Below are 19,345 nucleotides of genomic sequence, written 5' to 3'. Positions count from 1 at the left end.
AGCTTTAAATAAAGAGAAATTCTGCATGCAACTACTCTAAACATGAGGGATAATGCTGCTGCTTTCTTCTGCCCAATTTGGCAGAGAATAAGAAATATAAAGTTACACAATGGGCATTACATTAGCCTATTTAAACATGTATATTGTATGCAGTGTTAGATCTTTTCTCTCTGTTTCAGTGTTTTTCCTTGCTGAAATACAAGGCAAGGAAAGTCAAAAGAGAGAAAACATTGGGAATACCTGAGTAGGGTAACTGAGAAAGCTGAAAGACCAGGTCAGAGGGGATGGAGATCAATGGCTAGGCAGCTGAGGAAAAGAGTGGTTGTATGAGAAACATGGCAAATATGACAAAAACACCAACAACACTGAATTTTTCTCCATGAGATAGAGGCTATCTCATTACCTGCTCGCTTTTACTATTTGGCCATCTCCAGAGTGAGTGGTAAGGTCATCTGCATCTTGTGAAGATAATCTCTGCAGTCTCAGCATATTCCCATGGATATATGTAACTCAGTGCAACAGGAGATGGCCAAGGGTTTTGGGGATGTTTTGTTGCAGTTCCTCCTTTTCTTTCTTTTCTTTTCTTTTCTTTCTTTTCTTTTCTTTTCTTTTCTTTTCTTTTCTTTTCTTTTCTTTTCTTTTCTTTTCTTTTCTTTTCTTTTCTTTTCTTTTCTTTTCTTTTCTTTTCTTTTCTTCTCTTTTCTTCTCTTTTCTTCTCTTTTCTTCTCTTTTCTTCTCTTTTCTTCTCTTTTCTTCTCTTTTCTTCTCTTTTCTTCTCTTTTCTTCTCTTTTCTCTTTTTTCTTTTCGCAATCAGTCCTTCAGGCTGCTTCTCAGAGTCTCAGCCCATCAGTTGAGCTGAAGTTGTTTGTAAAGAATCAGCAAGATACATTTTGCATCAGAAATTTTCATATATGAATATTTCACTGTTTTCTTTTTCCATGAATAAACTCTGGATTTATTAAAATCCTCACTGAATTTCTGGGAAGATTTTCAATGATTTCTAAAGGAATTGGTTTAGATTCTGTGTTTTGAAAGACTATTGCAGTCATTTCACCATTAAATAAAGTAAACAATTTTACAGTAAATTGCATTATTATAATTAGGATCTAAGTAAATAATTCCTGAGACAAATAATTGCATTCAAGAGACATCTGCTGAGATACCTGAATAGTGTTTTAATACATTATTCAACAGAGTTTCAGCAAAGGAAGAATTATAGTAGGTGCCCCAGCTTGATCTCTCTGAAGTCTATTTCAGATATTGTTCATCCAATAGACATTCCTTTGGCTGGTATTTAGCGTAAGCGTAGTTCAGAATATTTCTTTTTGAAAATGAATGTTATGTGTGAGTAACTCCATGTCTTTGATAGACCGACATGAATAATGTTGCCTGGGGTTCTGTCTGGTAGCTAATTAGCTGGGAGAGAAAAGAGGACAAGAAAGAGCTTATCCACAATACCTTTATTTGGGGGGGGGGGGGGGGGTGTTGGTGGCAATACCTATCATATTTCTGAGAACTACAGTATCCATAGTACAAGACCTTTTGTTTAGCTTCCTTTTAAAATGCAGATGCATACGCTCAGGCTTTTGTATTGTTGCTTTGTGACAGGCAGAGATTGATGAGCTACTGAATTATTTTATACAGGAGTTGTGTGGAATGTCACTTGGCTTCCGATGACAAGTCACCGGGAGAATGCAGTGAAAAATGCAAATTGGTTGATGCAACTGTCAGCACCACAAAGGGTTTGTACACTCAGTCTTCCTTTTCTGTGTGTGTGTGATTAGTGATAGTTTCCACTTTCAGTAGCAGAAAGTAGCCTCGTTGTTCTGCCATGGAATTGTATTAAGGCTTATGAGGCAATTGCTGCTTTTCTACAGTTCTGTGGTAAGTAGGAAATACAGACCACGGCTGGTATTATCCTTCCCGGTTAACTCATTGGATCATGCCTGCTTTCTAAGCAGTTTATGTAAAAAGCATAGGATTTAATAAATCAGTGGCTAATGAAGGCCCCTCAGTTTATATCATGCCTGTACCAGGAGCTCCAGTGTGGCTTTTTTTATCATACGAATGCAAAACCTGGCTCCAGTCCTTATGCAGACTCTTAATTACAGCTGGCAACTAGACACAGCCCTTTAACCTGTGGCAAAGACTTTTCTAGTATTCCAGAGACTAAGCACATCTTTCAGTTGTTTGCTTTAATTCAAAACTGCCTTCCATCAATTGGAATTTGTGGAGTAAGAATTAACCTTGAATAAAATATTGCTCTCAGGAAAAGAAAAAAAAAGTAAAAGAAAAAAACCACAACCAAAACCCCACCAAACTTTAACTGAAATAGTGCATCTTTTTCTTTACTGTAGCGGAAGGGACTTGCCTGTTCAGTAGGCAGTCTGTACTTATTCTAATGGCAATTCTGGTCTCTATCGCATGGTAAAATGCAATTGTTAGGTGAAGCAGGACATAGCTACAATCTATCCACATCACAGATGTGGATAAGCATTAAGTAAGACATATGTAAGAACTAGGATGACAATGCAGAATGCTGTATGCACATCTAAGGTTTGTGCCTACAAACTGTTGGAAGCCCATTCAGAGCTGCATGTATGCATGCATGCATGCATAAATTTCACTGATGTTCAACAAAGATCTGCCTTTTGGTTTTGATGTCATTACTCCATAATGCAGAGCTCAAAAGTTGCAAATGTTGCCTTAATGAAAACTAATTGTAATGTTGTGGTTTTATTAAAATTATTATCATGCTTTGCCTTCCTAGACATCAATATTTGTTTATAAACATAAAATTGTCCTTGCAAGCTTCAAAAGCATATAAGCACTATTTAGTAAAGTTTTCGGGTTGTTGTTGCCAGATGGCATATATTTGTGGCTAGGAATATATAATATATTCTACTTTCAAATATAATGAATAATAATCAAGAGCAGAAACAGTTGCTTACGTGGCTCTGTTCACATACACAGAGGTCACAGGAATATGAGCATGACAACACCATCTCCTGTTCCTGCTTATTTCCTTTTTCGCAAGTCCTGTGCTTCGCTGATTGGGACTGTTAGTTACCACTTTAGATTTAAGATTTATTTGCAGCAGTTACAGCAACTGCTGTAGTGAGGGCTGGGTAACTGTTCCCATCCTAACCCCTCAAAACCCCCCCCAAAACAAATGAAGAGGCTGTTGCAAACTCTGTTTCATCTTAAATGCTTGTGTAATAGCTCAGAGGATTTGGCAGAAAGGTTGCCTCATTAAGAAGTCCCGAAAGGTAAAAAAATTAGTTTTCAGAATAATAGTAAAGCACTTATCCCGAAATCAAAATTGTTTTACCTAAACAAAAAAAAAAAGGATTTTGAAAGTGGTATAACTAGCCCACCACATATTTCAGACAGATTATTGAGCAGCTTCATCCAGTAGCATACTGCTGCTTTCTGGTTTATATTTCAGTTTCTTTAATGCTTCAAGGCTTTTTGAAAACTAGAAATAGCTCAAGGTTAAATAAAATATTAGCACTTTAAAGATTTGCTTTCTCTTTTGCATGCGTATGTCGCAACCCAATGACTGGAAATGTGGAGCAATAAAAAAAGCGTAGGCTTTGCATTTTCCTTTTTCATGGGAATGCATGTTTTAGCCTCTGAGCCTGCCTGGGGATCCAGTAGGACACAGGATGGTACAGCAACTCCAGAGGTGCTGATGGGTTCACATTTACTGGGCTTATCTCCACAGCAGGCATCACTTTTGAGTCTTTATTTTCAGCCATTTTTAAGATTTGAATATTAAATAGGGATAATCCTCCTTTGCCAGATGGGTGTAAGAGGAGCCCCTGTTGCTCTACTTGCTACCCAGGAAGAACCGATTACTAAAGTGGCTCCTGCCACCACCCCAGCCACAGGGCACCAGGCTGCTTCTGCCACAAGCCCAGTATGGACTCTTACACTTTCCTCAGAGAAACTGAGTTTTTCCTACCCTAGAGTGTTGACACCACAAAAATTCCCAGTACAGCAACAAACTGGATGCTAGAGCCTGAATAAATCCCTGTGTCAGCACTGCTCTGTTGTTCTGACTCAAAGTGACATGAAGCTGTTCAAAAACAGCATTTTGTTGAGCAAAGGACAAATAAGAAAGGGTATAATGACATTTAAATTTGCAGTCAATTTTTGGTTGTTGTTGAATCTTTTATCTAAGTATCTGCTAAGAAATAGCACCTTGGAGCTCCAGCTTACCACTCTTACACAATTATTCTTCCAGTGATTTTAAATACCACTGAAATTAATGGAATTAGGTTGCAGGCAGAAGTGGGAGAAGTATGATGGTTTACTGCAGAATGCAGAAAATTACACAGGTGCAAATTACAGCAGTTTACCTACCTAGGCAAATTTTAGTGCTGATGAACTGAAAATCATGTATGCAATAGTCTCTCTTAGTGATCCTTCATCCTAAAAATAACATCAGAGAAATGAAAATACTAAGCGTAAGCAGCATTTTGAATGGCTTGAACTGGCATCTTTGCTTTAATTTCTTCATCCTTGCACACGATCAGATTTCTTCTCCCCTTGGTCTGAAATTAAAAGTTACAATTTAGATATAACTAATATATTTGCAGTTACTGCCTTTTGGATGATATTTGGAATATGCCTGCAAGTTTGTCTCTGCCTTCAGGACAGCTAACAACTATCCTTTTCCTTTTTTTTTTTTTTTTGAGCAAGCTAATATTCTCTGGATGTTCTTGCTTGAAAGAATTGGGAAACAACCAATATTGCAAAACTTGTGACAGCATTACTGGAGTTGTGACTAGTAATGAGTGCTATTAAATCAGCACACTCAGTCTGCAGTTTGTGGCTCTTCTAACAAAACCAAATCTTGTTAAATCAGCAAGTCTTGTCTGTCTGTCACCTTGATAGACAACACATTGCTCTGCCACTCAGGACAGGCAACAGGTTAAGTACAAGAGTATCACAAATCATTAGCATGTTTCCATTAAAATCTACCCAGATGTGATTATCTTTTTATAACAAGCAGAGAAAAGGTCTCTAGGGCAGTCCCCTATTTATACTTTCATATTTTGTATGGTGTTCAGCAGTGCTGTCTGTAAGACCAGACTTTCTGACAATAAGCAATATAGACAAAAACACCAGAAAGAAAAGTGAGCACTTTTTTAAAAGCACTTTTTTAAGCACTTTTAAAAATCCATATCCTGTCTGATTCCTGCTTTGTATTTCATTACTAATTTTGAGAACTTAAGATTTTCAGCACAGTTGCTTATGAAAGTTTAGAAAGAGTTTTAAATGGCTAAGAAATAATGGAAAGTGACAACTATTTTTAAGGAAATGCTTGAGAAATTTACTGTTTTTTTTCTTACCTCTAAAAACAACACCTAAGAAGATTTTCTAAAAAATGTATTGAAAAGCATACCTAGATTTCCAGTGCTGTAAAAATAGTGGGTTATACGGAAATATAGTAAGTCTTCAGCCCCAAAGGTATTGTGAGGTCAGATGTTTTGCTCTATAAAAATACTATGTAATTGTTAGGCTTCAAATTACGGTATTTCTGGCTCTGGACCTGCAGTCTCGATTTTCAATCATTTGCCTTACATTGTCTCTTAGAGCCAGCTTCCTCCTGCCTCTCTGTTCCCTGTGGATGAAGTTTTCTCAGCAGAAAAGGCTTCCTGGTTAGAAATTATATGGAAAAAAAAAATAAAATATATAGATTTTTTTTTTGTGCAGATCTGCATGAAATTGAGAGACAAATAAATGGGGCCAGAGTGTCATCTCAGATCACTTTTTATCTGCTTCCCTCAGAATCACATTACAAAGATCCTAGAATCACAGTTTCTGTTATTAATCTATATTTACCATTGTGACAGTGCTGGACACGCTAATCTTTGGGAGGGCTACTGTGGAAGAAATAAATGCAGCCCTTTTAACATTATCCATTGCTGTATGTATGTCTACTTCTGAAACATAATCTAGACATGGTAAGAGTAGCTGTAAACCAAAGAGAACATACTGTTTACTTTGTCCTGTAACTGGGGACTATTACATTTCCTATACAGCTGGTGGTAAAGCATCTTGGAAGCACTTCCAATTCATTGAAATTCACAGTACACTATGTGGTCAGTGCAGATTGACAACACCTGAATCTGCTCTTTGAAGATAGAAGTGGAAAACTGGAAACAAAACAAAGCTTGGGTTAAAAGAAAGGTTGTTAAATTTTGTAGAAATTCTGAGGTTATTTCTGCTTTCATCCTTCACTCTTTACCATCCACAGATGAGGCTGTGACAAACACAATGCCAGCAGTCTCTTTTGTTATTACATGTTAAATTTCATCTGATTTGAACAATGACTTTCTCTCCTTCCCTCTGCAGATTATTCAGAGGATAAATCCATTCCCTGCTCTTTGCAGGGGGAAAATGAATGTATAACCACATTTCTACTGGCTGTGGATGAACAGGGAAGGACAATCATTCATAGCATAGAACAGAAAGGTAAGCGGTGAATATTGCTTTTTCTACATAAATCGAATTTAAAATGCAGGCAAGGTGAGCTATCTAGAAGCTGAGCATTTTTAAGCAGCACTGAACTTCCTTGTGTTTATAGCTCACTTCTGCCCAGCTAGAAGACCACCTCCTCAAGTACTTGTTTCATGCACTAGTAAAATAAATACTTGGCCTTTAATGAAAGATTGTCAGAATGATCCCTGGGCTGCAAGAGTAAGTTATTTTTTCTAAATCCTTGTGTAAATCAAAGATGATAATACCAAATGTCTTTTGCATTATATGAGAAAACTATAAGTCACTTTGAAATTACATATATTTCGAAAATGGACAAATATCCAAGACAATCTAAGTGGGTATACCTGATGAACACATTTATAATTACCTTTATTGTTCCAGTACCATTAAGTTTTGAATATTTTACATAACTGATATTCAACAGATCTCTTTATATCCTTTCATTTTATTGCTACTTTATTTGCTGCTACTTCACTACTGATGTTTCATTAAAGCTTCTAATTATGTAGGACAGAAAAGAACACAGACACTGCTTTTCATCTGCCAAACACTTTAGTTTCCAGGCAATAAAAATACTTCTGTTTGTTTGCTTGTTTTGACACACCCAGTGTCTCAGGGTTAAATGTTTTTTAGTTTTAGAGAAAGCAGATTTGTAGCCTTGTTCTGTTAGCACAAATGGCACTGATTTTTTAACCCTTTCTGAAGCCTTTGTCTAGCATACATGTTAGAATAAAAGTGATCTCACTGCACAGATAAAAGCAGCTTCCACCATAAGAGTGTTCTGCTGGAACTGTAACCTACACAAAACCAAAGACAGTTATAACAAAGCTAGTACTAAAGAAGCACATCCCTTTGTAAACTACACCCCTAAGAGTCAAGAATTTAAGAGTAAGATTTTTCTCTTTATTAAATACATTTACTATGCATTTTATGTAGATCTGAATAAAAGAAAAAGTGAAATAAATATCTTAAGGGAGACCCAGCTCATTAAACCCTGTGTAGTGGCCCTCCCATCACTCTACAATAACCAGCTGTGTAGTCATATGCTGTTCAGCTCCTGGGCCTTGAAGCTACTGCGCTGTGGTGGCTGCAATGTGTGCAAACGTGAACTGAGATAAGGCCTCCAGAAAAGCTCTATCCAGCAGCTGTTAACTGACACAGTAAACTACCAGGGGAAGAAGTTAGCAATTAATTTTTGTAACATTTTAATGCAGTATTTTTCAGCCAGTTTCACACTTAGCCAGTTTAGCAGCTAACAGGAGAAAAACAACATGGACTTGAAGTAAAAGGCATGCACAGTTCTCAGTAAATGAAAAGCCCAGCATGCCTCTTGGCTGTTTTTGATTGCCTAGAATTTATTGATTAGATATCCACAGTCATAATTGTTTTTGTTTCCACAGATTGCCCACAGCTTCCAAATATTCCAGTGATAATGGTGGGTGTCATCCTTGCTATCCTTCTCATTGGCATTGTTTTACTTTGTACATGGAAACTACTGGTGTCAGTTCAGGACCGAAAAGAGGTGGCCAAGTTTGAAGTGGAAAAATCAAACGTTAAATGGCAAACAGTATGTTATGAATGAATTTTATACAAGATTCTTTAATTTAGTTGCATGGTGCACAACAGCCTTTAAAATCATCTGTCTTGGTTTTGTTCTTTTACATTGATAGATTTTACTTGTAGCTTTTCACTGCATACAGTATTCCATAAAGTGCAATTAGGATTTTTTTAGGTATGAAAAATAGCTAGAATTTGATCACCTGGTTTAATTCCTTCCACATGTCAAAGCATGTAGATAACATTTTCTATTAGTTCTTTTTTTAATTAGTACCTTAACTTTGAGTAATCTTAGCAAAGTTATTCACTGCCTATGTGATTATCAGAGGTGTACCCCTCTTCCTAGAAACAGAGCCCATTTTAGGAAAGAGACATTACTGGTGACCCCTGTGTAATAATGTAAGCTGACTTACACAGAGCAGCAATGAATGTAGGCTGTCCAAAATGCAGGTAAAAGAACAAAAAAATTCAGGCCATATTTCCTATCTATAGCTTGTGGGTGCTTAATGCAAGCTTTTACCACATGTTCCCTTTTCTTCTTTCCTTTCTGCCGTTGGCTTTTTTGTTCTTTGCAAAATCTTTAAGACTTCTGAGGTTCTTTGGAAAAAAGTATGTTGAGTAAGCATTTTTGGTGGGTGTCAGAAGGACAAGTGGTATGCTGGCTTTCTCATATTAGTGAGATACCAAGCTCCAAAGACGTCAAAAGGCATTATTACACAATACGTGCTTAGGGCATACCATTTGCTTCCAAAGATATTCTGGATGATAAAAGTTTGCATGGATTCAAAATGTCTACAGACAAATCCATAAGGGGAAGACAGCCCCTCTGACCCTGGAGATTTGTGAAATGTGTGTCAGCTTTTCCTTGGCAGCCTGATTTGCCCGCTGTTGGAAGTACATTGCTGGGCCAGGCAGGTCTCTGGCCGGAGTTTCTCACAAAGTAGCATACAAATCATCTTCTGCACATCGGGAAGCAGAGTGATACTATCTGGTGCATGTACAAACTGCACTGTAACGCTGGGTCAGGAATCATGGACCAAAATGATCCCTTTACTGCAGAGTGACACTCAAGGCAACGGTATGCAGCTACTTTTGCTTGCAGCTGAAGCTATGACAAAATGAGTTAAACATTGCCTGACTCCCTTTCTTCTGTTTGTGTTTGCTTCTTTTTTTTTTTTTAGGAAACAAATCCACTGTACAGAGGCTCAACAACCACTTTTAAGAACGTAACTTACAAGAATCAAGAAAAGCAAAAAGGGGCCATGGCTGCAGATTCCTGTTAGCACCTCCAACACTACAAACTTAGTTTTACTGGAAGGAAATCTAAAACCACTTGTTTCTTCTCAGCTGATTAGGTGATGTTTGTTTACACATTACAGTGGTATAACCATTTTGTCAGAGAAAATCTGTCTTGTGTTGGCAAAACTATAGATAACATATGAATGGTAAAAGTTAGAAATATTAAAAAAACCACACCAACTTTAATATTAAAGCCCTCAATCTTAAAAAAACCAAAATAGCATCACAAATATTTTTATTTTTTTCATTAATAGCGAGGATTTAAAATCATAATATGTATATTGTATAGCCTATTTTGTGAAATTAGGTATATACAATGAGCTGTATACTGAATTCCAATCCCATATATTTGTATTAAGGAATGTATTTGTACCAGTCTATTTGGTGGGCTGGATTAAATTTTAGAAGATAATTTTTTCAGGAATGCAGCTTAAACTACTGAGGTTAGAGGTTCCTCATAGCACTTGTGTGACCCAGTAGTCTTTCATCAGAAACAAGTAGTATTATTACCCATCTTCTGTGCACCTAAGGTATACAGAAACATCTCTCTAATTCTTCTTTCTTGCTGTGTTTCCCTCTTTCCTTGTCCTTGTTGCTGTTTGATGTTCTTTAAGAAGCCAGTCCCTGCGGTTTTCTCAGGGAAAGTTAAATCAAGCCCTCATTCACTTGCAGAGTTGTTTCCTGTTCCAGACATAAACTGCTTTTTCTTTTTAATTTTTTTTTCTTTCTTTCTTTCCTTTAAATTCCAGTAGAGAGGATCCAGAGCAAAAGAGAAACAATTGTAGATTAGAGACCCTGGTAAAGAAACTTTAAACCAGAGGATTATCAGAACTCCATTTCACCCTTTAGGCACTCAAAATAAACCTTGCATGCTGGACCATTACATGAACAGTTGCAGAAGCCCTTTAGATGCGGGAAAAGATCACACACAAAGACTCAGTATCACACACAAAGACAGTAATCTTTTGTTGATATAACCAAAATTGTGAGGTTCTTTCAATGCCCAGCACTCAAACCATTTATTCATGTGTGAAATAATGTATTCAGCTTTTTTTGGGCCATTTTCTGTTTTTTTTCCAAACTGAGTAACAAACAGATCTATGGATGCCACTTCATATTCATTTCCAAGACAATAATGAGCTTTTTAAATCTCAGTTGTAGCTAGTTACTCCTGACTTGCCATAAATTCTTAAATTGTAATGCTGTTATCATGCATAGAACCAGGGGGGAAAAAAAAAAACAACAACAAAATCAGCAAACATGCTGGCATGAAAAATTACATTATTGGGCTATTTTAAACTAACAATATGTACTTTACTTTTTAATACCACTTTTCATCTGCATTTTTAGTACTCTGGAACAGACAGTCAAAATGTACATATGAATGTACTTACAAAAGAAGACTTCTTAGACATCAAAGGTACATTGACACAGTCACAAACTTATGTACATTCCCTATAGTAAATCATATATTTGAACTAAAAAACTTGATGTCCATTTTGTAATAAATATTTACAAAGTCTGTGCAACTTCAGTCTCTATATCCTCTACAGTTCCTGGATGTGAGACTGATATATTAGCTAGCTCTCACCCACGCCTGTTTTAGGGCCTGATCCAAAGCCTACTGAGTCAATGGCTACAGATGAGGATCTAGTTTCAGTGAAACTATTAATTTTGGTTTACAAAGATTTTTTTGTTTAAACAAACTGGTTAATACTGTCTATTAGTGGATTAGAACCGATAGTATATATTTCTGTGCAAAGATAAACAGTATCAGATGCCTTTGGAAAGAAGGTGATACTATAACCACATATTAAATACAAAATTATTGCAGTGTGAAGGAAATGATGGCTGTCATTAAACTGGAACAGATTAGTTACAGGTTCACATCTGTACCCTTCAGTATTTCTACGTATCTCATAGTGGAAACTGTGCATGGACAAAGGCTTGCATCTGCAGCCCTTGCAACCACTAAACTCCCACAGATGTCAGCGCAAGTTACATGTGGGACCAAATCCTGTTTTCCTGGCACATGGATAAACTGACAGGAGGCAAAAGTGGACCCTGAATTTTGTCTTGGATTCCAATTGGGTCACCATTGCCTAAGGGACTAGGGAAATCTGGATTTAGTTCATGTAATCTGTTACTCTTTTGTTTTTCAAGTAGAAGTTAACAAATAACAAACCTTCTCTGAAAGAAATTACAATATTTTTATTACTTTTAAAGTAACAAAAAGCTATACTGTTTATTAAATACCTTTTAAGTTCTGTTTCTGAGAAGGCTGATTCTGCTACTCAATATTAGGGTTGAAAGTCCTTCTTCTGTAGGTCACTCATTTCAATATTGAAATGCATTTCAGTATTCAAACATTATTAACAAACTGGTGCCCGCATTTCATATCAAACACTTGCTGGTCTACATTCCCTGATCCTAGAAGAGGTTTCATTTCACAAAGCTACCCACTCTCTTCCCATCAATTGCACCTTCTCATCATGAGCAAAGTTCCAACTTGGTATGCAGACAATGTTTACAGTTCAATTACTCCTTCTAGCAAAATATCAAAAATGTACAGAAATCAGGCAGTATGTTTTGAGATTTCACTGCTGTGACTGCCTGTACAATGAATGGTCAGTGCACCTTCAAAGAATTCATCAGAAGAGAGAAGGGCTTGGTGAGGAAGGTCTCTGTTATTGAGGGATATTAAAGAAGTAGGCTCATGTATATGAGCCATCCTTTTAACAGCAATAATTTAGATAATAAAATTTTACTAAACCCTCAGATCTCAAGAACTTTCAAGACCCTACTTGGCATTCACCCTAAAAACAAGAGTGGTGTTCATCTTATTTTTATTGACTATATTGCTTTTATCTTGTAGCATTTGTACCAAAGTTCACCTTCTTTATTTTTTCCCTCCACCAAACGATGAACGGGTTTGTGTGTGGTGAGTGAGTCTGCTGATTTCATGAACATTGTTTTGTCCTGAGGCTGGACCTTGAGAGTGGCCAAAACATTTTTTAATAGTAATACTTTTATTCACTGAAGAGTTAAACTGAATAAAATAATCATAAGCAATTTCATGGTATTTGTGTATCTTTTACACCCTGTAGAATGGTAATTTCAGTAATACATGTCAAATGGATCATTTTTCATTTAATTTATAAAAGTCGCATATTAACCTGTATTGTATGTGTCCAGATTGCATTTAACTTTGTTTTGTAATATAATTAGCGGGCATGGAGCCTGGGATACACGACTTGGATGTCAAGTGCAATACCCTCCATGTCTTGTCTGCCTTTATAAAGGAGTTCAAGTTTGGTTTGCAATAGGCACAAGGGAGTTATTGCCCCATAAAACTTATCACACACAATCTAAAAGTAAAAAAAGAGACAATTTTTATCGTAGTCTATCTGAAAGAAACAGGTAAATGCTCCAGCTTTTTTTCTGTAAAAAAGGAGCTATCTAACCTTGAATAAAGATTGTAAAGTCAAATGCCTTTTTAAATGTATTTTATTGTTCTTTCTTCATTTTTCGTTTTGGCATGTGTCTTTATCATTGTTTTCACAAGATTTGATGCCTCTTAGCAAATATATCGTGCTTTGGCATACCTTAGACCTTATAACTCCTCCCCCTGCTTTTTTAAGACAGCACATGAGATTTCACATCTGGATTTTCTTCTATTTTTGATCTTTTTACTTTTTAAGGAAATGAGTTAATGAATGAATGCTGTAAGCAACCTATTTCTGGAATTCTGATTGATTACATATGGCATTCTTTTATAGAGTGATCCCTAAATTGTGTAACTTGCTTAAAGCTAAATATCCATCCATTCCTCAAGTTTAACAGCCGTAATATATTTTTGGAACTACACAGCAAAATGCATATTTTCTCTTTAATCTCTTCAATTCCTTTTTTTTTTTCCTCTAATGAAAAGTCATGTATTTTGATGTCTGCTAATTTCCTCTGATAAAGAGAACATTCCTCTGCACTCCTGACAGAACTGTACTTAAACTTCATTGTATTCTCCAGGCAAACAGTAAAATCATTCTCTTGCATTTCACAGTGGATTGTAAAAACTGAAACAATTGCATAATGTATACTCATGGCAAGTAATTTAGAATGTATGCTAGCCTGAAAAGTCTGTACTTTTTTGGTGGTTTTTGTTTGGTTTCAGGAATGGTTCATGCTTAGAAACTTCTGTGTTTTCACTGACATACACATGTATCAGCTAATATTGACAGAGAGATAAAAAAGCACAATAATGACAGGTATTGTACATAACTGTAAAGGCTTTGGCTTTTCAAAGGCCTTGGTAGATGACAATTTTGTTTCTTGAAGATAGCTCAGCCTCTCTCTTCTGCCAATAACTATGCCAATGCAAGAAAGAACCAAAACCTGATTTTCATTGCAAGCTGTCCCTTCTTTGTCCTATTTATGCTACAGTTTTAGTATAAAACTATTTATTTTTAAAAATTCAGTCTTAGTTTTTTTAAATTTTAAATATTTTAAATCGTGTTTTTTACTTTTTTTTTAATTTTTGATCAAAATAGACAATTTAAAACAGTTTTAAGACATTTCTGTATTCAGGTGGATGAAGTTCTCGAGGTATGATGTATCTTTTTAAAAAGCCATTTCTCCACAGGGAACTTTTCTCAACAGTAATTTTTTTCATTACTGTTTCCACATTTAGAATAGGTAGGAGTGTAAATAAACCCAAGGTCTTTTTGCATGAAGGAACAGGAAATTTCTATTTGCTGTTTAGCAGTTGAATGTTACCTGTGTTTGGAAAAGTGTTTACCACCAACTTCAGGCTACAATGTTAACAACTCTAGTTCAAAGTCAGATTGTACCTCCTGTCCATCTTCTTAAGTGAGAGGTTAAAACTTGCTTTCTCTAGAATTCTCAGCTGACATGAAAAACCAGACCTATATGGTATAATTACCGCATAATAAACTCCCAGTTGCTTCTATTTTAGGTTATTTATTATATGAAGAACAGATTAAAAAAGGGAAAAAGAAAAATAAAACAACAAAACCTGGGAATTTTATTGGTTTTCTCTATACCAAAGGCCAAGATACCTGGCCTGAATGGTTTAATAGCATTGGTGGCAAGTCATTCCCACTGGTTAGAAAATGTTTTTGCTTTTTCTATTGTCTTACCAGCATAAAATTCAGAGAAGAGAGTAGAAATTTTAACAAGTGGTTCCCTGCTGCCTACCCATATGTGCAAGTGTGGACATAGTATAAAAATATAATTATATAAGTAACAAAGACACATTCTACCACCATGAAGGCAATGGGAGCTCTGGCTTCCAAACTTTCTTAAATCCCAGCTCTTAAATCCTCAGATATGAGACTGACTGTGTATCTGATTTACCACAAAACAGAAAGATAACAAATAAATGTCTAAACCTTACTTTGTAGTCAATAAAATGTACCTAATGCAAAAATTATTCCGAGAAGAAACTGTTAAAGGAAAGTAAAATTGCTTTGGGTTTCTCTGTATATTCTCTAATGAGCACAGTAAATGTTTCCATTACCTGCAGGGTTTCTAAATGTAAACACACAGCTAAAAAAACAGATCAGCTCTTCTGAGGGGGAGTGCACAACGTGCAAAGGCACACCTACTCCCAACTTGTAAAGTCATATCAGCACCAGGTACACATTATGCCTTAGAATTTGTGCAAGCATATATCCTTACATCCAGACAAGTTTGTTGGTTTTGGGGGTTTTGTTTCCTTTTGGTTTTCCCAACGAGGTTGATGTTAAGAGGTTGTCTATCCTTCCTAAATTGTAGTTCTTGGTCTTTTAGTAAATAACAGAGCTTAAGGCTATGCTCAAGCCCCACTTCTGCTGAGTTACTGTCTAAGCAGACAGGAGAGTGTTGAATGGCTGTGTAGAGTACCTAAATAGAACGACAGATCAGCTCAGACAAGTGCACATATATATATATGGGCCCAAGTATACACAAAAAGAAAGAATGGATCATCAACAGAGAAATTAAGAGAAAAGTATTTACAAAAAGTGGGTTCCAGACAGAAAATGAAATAAAGGAGCCAAATCACTACAGCAAGTGCTTTGAAGAAAAGCAGGTAAAACAAACAAACAAATACAATTGGAAAGTTACACAGTTTGATGTGTAAAATAATATAAACTATGTCATCAAGTTTTCTTCAGAAAATGTTGTCAACCGTGTTGGTTTTACAAGTCACTATGCCAGCAAAGATGTCTTACTATGGTAATTAAGTAGGGATAGCTTAGCTATAAATACCCAGGCCGGTATAAATGCAGCTAGAAAGGATTTACCGGTTTAGAAAGACTAGGACAGATTCTAGACAGTAAAAACCTGTTTAGTCAAAGAGATTCATCTGAATAGCTAAGAAAAACCACTCAGAATTAATAAATGCTCCTTTGCATTTGGTAAAATATTTAAAAAAACATTGTTGATATGTTCATTATTGGGAATCAGAATGTGCTTACTTTGATCTTACTGAGTTAAGCAGAAAAACCCATCGGAGGTCAGGAGCAGCTCACTGGCACCTTCACTTTCAAATACGGGATCACAAACACAGCGTGATCTCAGCGTGACCCAAGAGGGGGCTCTGGAGCAGCAGAGCTCTTTGCTGAAGCTCACGACTCAAAGCAGTGGCCAAATACTCTTGAAGAGCTGTAGACAGTTCTGAGTGGCCAGATCTTCATAAATGGCCATTTACAAGCTTCTCTCTCAGAATCGGAAATTCTCCGAAAGCTGCAGCTTTCCTGAGAGGAACACTGCAGTTCCTGTGGAGTTACAACCCTTCTGTCTTGCAGAGCCAGGTCACTGCTCGAACAGCTTGTTCAGCAGTTTCCTGCTGTTTGTTCTCTGCCAGACATTTTTATCGTCTGTTAACCTGTTTGGAGAAACCCTCCTACTTACCTGCTTCTTTCCAAGTGTTTGGCTTCACTTGCTTCTCAATTCCTTCTACTAAACTACCAGTGAGAAACTCTGCCTAAGCCCAGAGGTTTCTGTTTCCATCCTTGTGTTATGATTGAGATGGACATGGGGGAACAGAGGCTCAGTTCAATTATGCTCCAACACTGTACGTTTATTTTTGTACATTTATGAATACATTTGTATACTTGCCTGCTACAAAGAACCATGCAGAAACATGCTTATGCAGATTAAAACCAAACTGGCCTGCTGATTCCAGTAAAACTGCTCTATCTTTAAAAGTTCTGCTTTCAAGTTTCCCTCTGCTATCCATAGCTTCCGAAAGACTCAAACTCAACCCAAGTGGGGCAGCTCCCTCGAATATTCTATTGAAGAGCCTAACAAAATGGAAGAAGGCAGTCATTTTTCCCCATTCCAAAATGTAGTGATTTCGAGCTGACAAGCTGACCCAGCTAAAAACCCAAGTCACCCAAGTGGGGTGTTTAGAAGTGAGGCTGCTCAGGGACAGCGCAGAAAACCTGCAAACATGGCCTGTGCTATTGATGATCTCCCACCTCCAGTGTCTCTGGGTATTTCTCGGTTCCTTTTTAGGATAAAAGTACCTGGAGCATAGACATGATAAAGTGTTTTCGGATGGAAAATAAGATTAATACAGAGCTTTTTGTCTGCATGAATCCACAACCCTGATTTGGGCAAGCGGCCCGAGCTGCATGAGCGGCGCTTCCCCCTCCGGCCGGCCCGTCTCCGGCGGCGTTCCCTCTTCCCGGGGAAAAAGGACGCGGGACACGCGGGACGCGGGACACGCGGCACCGGCGCGACTGCAGCGACCTCACCCCCCGCAGCCCCTCCCGCAGCAGCACGAGGGAAGCCCGCGGGCCTACCCCAGGCCCGGGCCGGGCAGCCCCTCCTCCGCGCCGCGGGGCGCCGCAGGGTGGGATCGCTCCTCTGCCCTCCCCGGGGCAGGGCTCGGCAGGGCCGGTGCGGTGGAGCGGAGCGGGAGCGGGTGGGCGCAGTGCCGCGGCGATGTGGGGCGTGCGGCTGCAGCTCCTGGCGTGCTGCCTGCTGCTCGGCGGCACGGCGCGGGGCTCCGCTGCCCTCCGCCGGGACGAGGTGCCCCCCCTTCGGAGTGAGTGACGGCTCCGGCGCCGGCCCGGGGAAGGGGGGCGGTGCGGCGGGTCGGGGGGCGGCATTGGTCGTGCAGCGGCCCCGGGCTGAGCCGTTCGCTTGCCGGACGCCTCTCAGCCCCGTCCCTCGTTTCCGCGCTTGCAGCTGTGGGGAAGCCTGCGGGCTTTGGTGCAGTGGGCGGCCAGGAGGCGTCAGGGCGGGGGGAAACTCCTGCTGGGGTCCGCCCGACCCCGGCTAAGAGGGGTTGGGTAGGGTGAAGGTGTCAGTCCGTCCTGAGGTGAAAGGGCCTGGAAGCCCTCGCTATTCCACTGCCCGTTGGTTTCTTTGCACTTAGAGGCAATAGAGGTGACCTTTTTTTACCCTTTCCAATAAATTCCAGTTATTTTCTCAATTGCCACATAAGCAGTCCTCACTGCCTTTTGAGGGGGAAGGAAGTGGGACGTGAGGAGGAAGGAAATGAACATATCTTGGTCTCCTAGTTTTGCTACAGCCATTTATTCACTGTGTTGAACCTAAGTAAACAGGAACTTGGAGGGACTGGTCTGCTATTAGCTCTTCATCTATGGCTTCGTGTGAGCTTGATGCTTCACTTCTGCGAGTTTGTTTCTTGTCACCTTGTTGGTTTATGGAAGAACCTGGGTGTAGGAGAAGCTGGCTGTTTCCAACTGACAGTGTTTCTCCACCCTCTCAATTTCTAAAGTATAAGCTGTCTTTTTCTCCTTGGGTCCTCTGGGGCTTGAAAGTTTATAAAGCCATTGACAGCTCTTTATATGCAAGACTTTGGGCACAGGATCCTCCCAGCCCCAGTGGCTTTGTAACAAAACCCTTTAGTGAGAGCGCCTGTAAAACGGATGACGTAGCTTCATAAGCTGAAAGAAGGGAAGCTTTGGAGGTGTTCTGAAGGCTGGGAGCTGTTCCAGTTGTCTCACTGCCCCACTTGAGAGGACTGAGCTGGGGCCCATGGAGCTGCCATTGAACCTGCCGTCTCTCATGTCTTACTTCTCCCTTGAGCTGGCAGTTATCTGGCAGTCCTTGGGCCAGGATGGCTCTCTTGCTAATTGCATCTTCCAGTTGGGGAGCAGAAACCACATTTGGAAGGGGGCTGTGTGGCTCAAATGTCACGGTCTGGCCGTTCTTGGCATAAGTTGCTCTAGGGTGCAGAAGGGAACCATGTATTATTCACAGATATCATCCAGTGGAATTACTTGTGTAGAGTGTGTAAGACCCTTATCTTTTCTCAGCAGTTCCTGCAACTCTTAAGAGCCTTACAAAGGCATTCAAAGGTTGAGAATCCTTCATCTTCGGGTTGATGGTGTTGCTCCTTCTACCCCCAGGAAGCTGCTGCATGGAAGTTGGTATATGGTGTTGAGGCAGAGGTAGATTGGGAGTTTGCATAAGAAGTTTATTCAAGTGTGAATCCCAGTATCATGGTGAATTAACCTCATTAATCAATGTTTACTGGTGCTAACAACATCACAGCTTCCACTTAACTAGCAAATGAACAGTATTTTCTTGGCTAACCAAGAAAAGACTGCTGTGTGAAAGACATGAGAGACAGAAACCCTTTCTGGACATGTAGATAGAGACACCTGCATTGCCCATGGAGGATTGGGTTGGATAAGAAGATGAAACCAGCACAAACTGCACAACTTCACCGAAAACTCAAAGGTGGAGGGCTAGACAGGCAAAGTGTATCTGGCACAGTGTTGTCTGATGGTTTTTCAGTGAGTTTAGACACCTCAGAACTGTAGAGATACAGTGATTAGAGGAACCTTGCTTAGCCCCAAAGGGTTAAGGACTTAATGTCAGACAGCTATTGAGTGCTTAGGAGCTGCAATTATATATAACAGGCTGGTTCTCACCTGCTGTCAGTCAGAAAGGCTTATTCCTGCTTTCTACACCATTGCAAGCTACTAGTGTCTA

The 19,345-nt window shown here is 38.9% G+C and overlaps 2 protein-coding genes across 6 annotated transcripts in view; both read left to right on the top strand.

Annotated features, from left to right (window-relative positions):
* Nucleotides 1-10,065, top strand: part of ITGB6 (integrin subunit beta 6) — a 46,364-nt gene extending 36,299 nt beyond the window's left edge. For all 4 annotated transcript variants that reach the window (XM_061451628.1, XM_061451636.1, XM_061451619.1 and 1 more), the window contains 4 exons: nucleotides 1,646-1,743; nucleotides 6,368-6,487; nucleotides 7,915-8,081; nucleotides 9,253-10,065. In XM_061451628.1, the coding sequence (XP_061307612.1) occupies nucleotides 1,646-1,743; nucleotides 6,368-6,487; nucleotides 7,915-8,081; nucleotides 9,253-9,354 (487 nt within the window). In that variant the 3' untranslated portion in view covers nucleotides 9,355-10,065. The remainder of the gene's footprint in view (nucleotides 1-1,645; nucleotides 1,744-6,367; nucleotides 6,488-7,914; nucleotides 8,082-9,252) is intronic.
* Nucleotides 10,066-17,268: 7,203 nt separating this feature from the next.
* Nucleotides 17,269-19,345, top strand: part of LOC133268458 (secretory phospholipase A2 receptor-like) — a 36,313-nt gene continuing 34,236 nt past the window's right edge. For both annotated transcript variants that reach the window (XM_061451609.1, XM_061451598.1), the window contains exon 1: nucleotides 17,269-17,423. In XM_061451609.1, coding sequence (XP_061307593.1) covers nucleotides 17,321-17,423 — 103 coding nt within the window. In that variant the 5' untranslated portion in view covers nucleotides 17,269-17,320. The remainder of the gene's footprint in view (nucleotides 17,424-19,345) is intronic.

The sequence above is a fragment of the Pezoporus flaviventris genome, unplaced genomic scaffold, assembly GCF_033815535.1.
Source record: "Pezoporus flaviventris isolate CSIRO_AGI_PZ_B2104156 unplaced genomic scaffold, CSIRO_AGI_Pfla_v1 ptg000001l, whole genome shotgun sequence".
Taxonomy (NCBI): Eukaryota; Metazoa; Chordata; class Aves; order Psittaciformes; family Psittacidae; genus Pezoporus; species Pezoporus flaviventris.
This window is presented reverse-complemented; position numbering and strand designations above follow the sequence as displayed.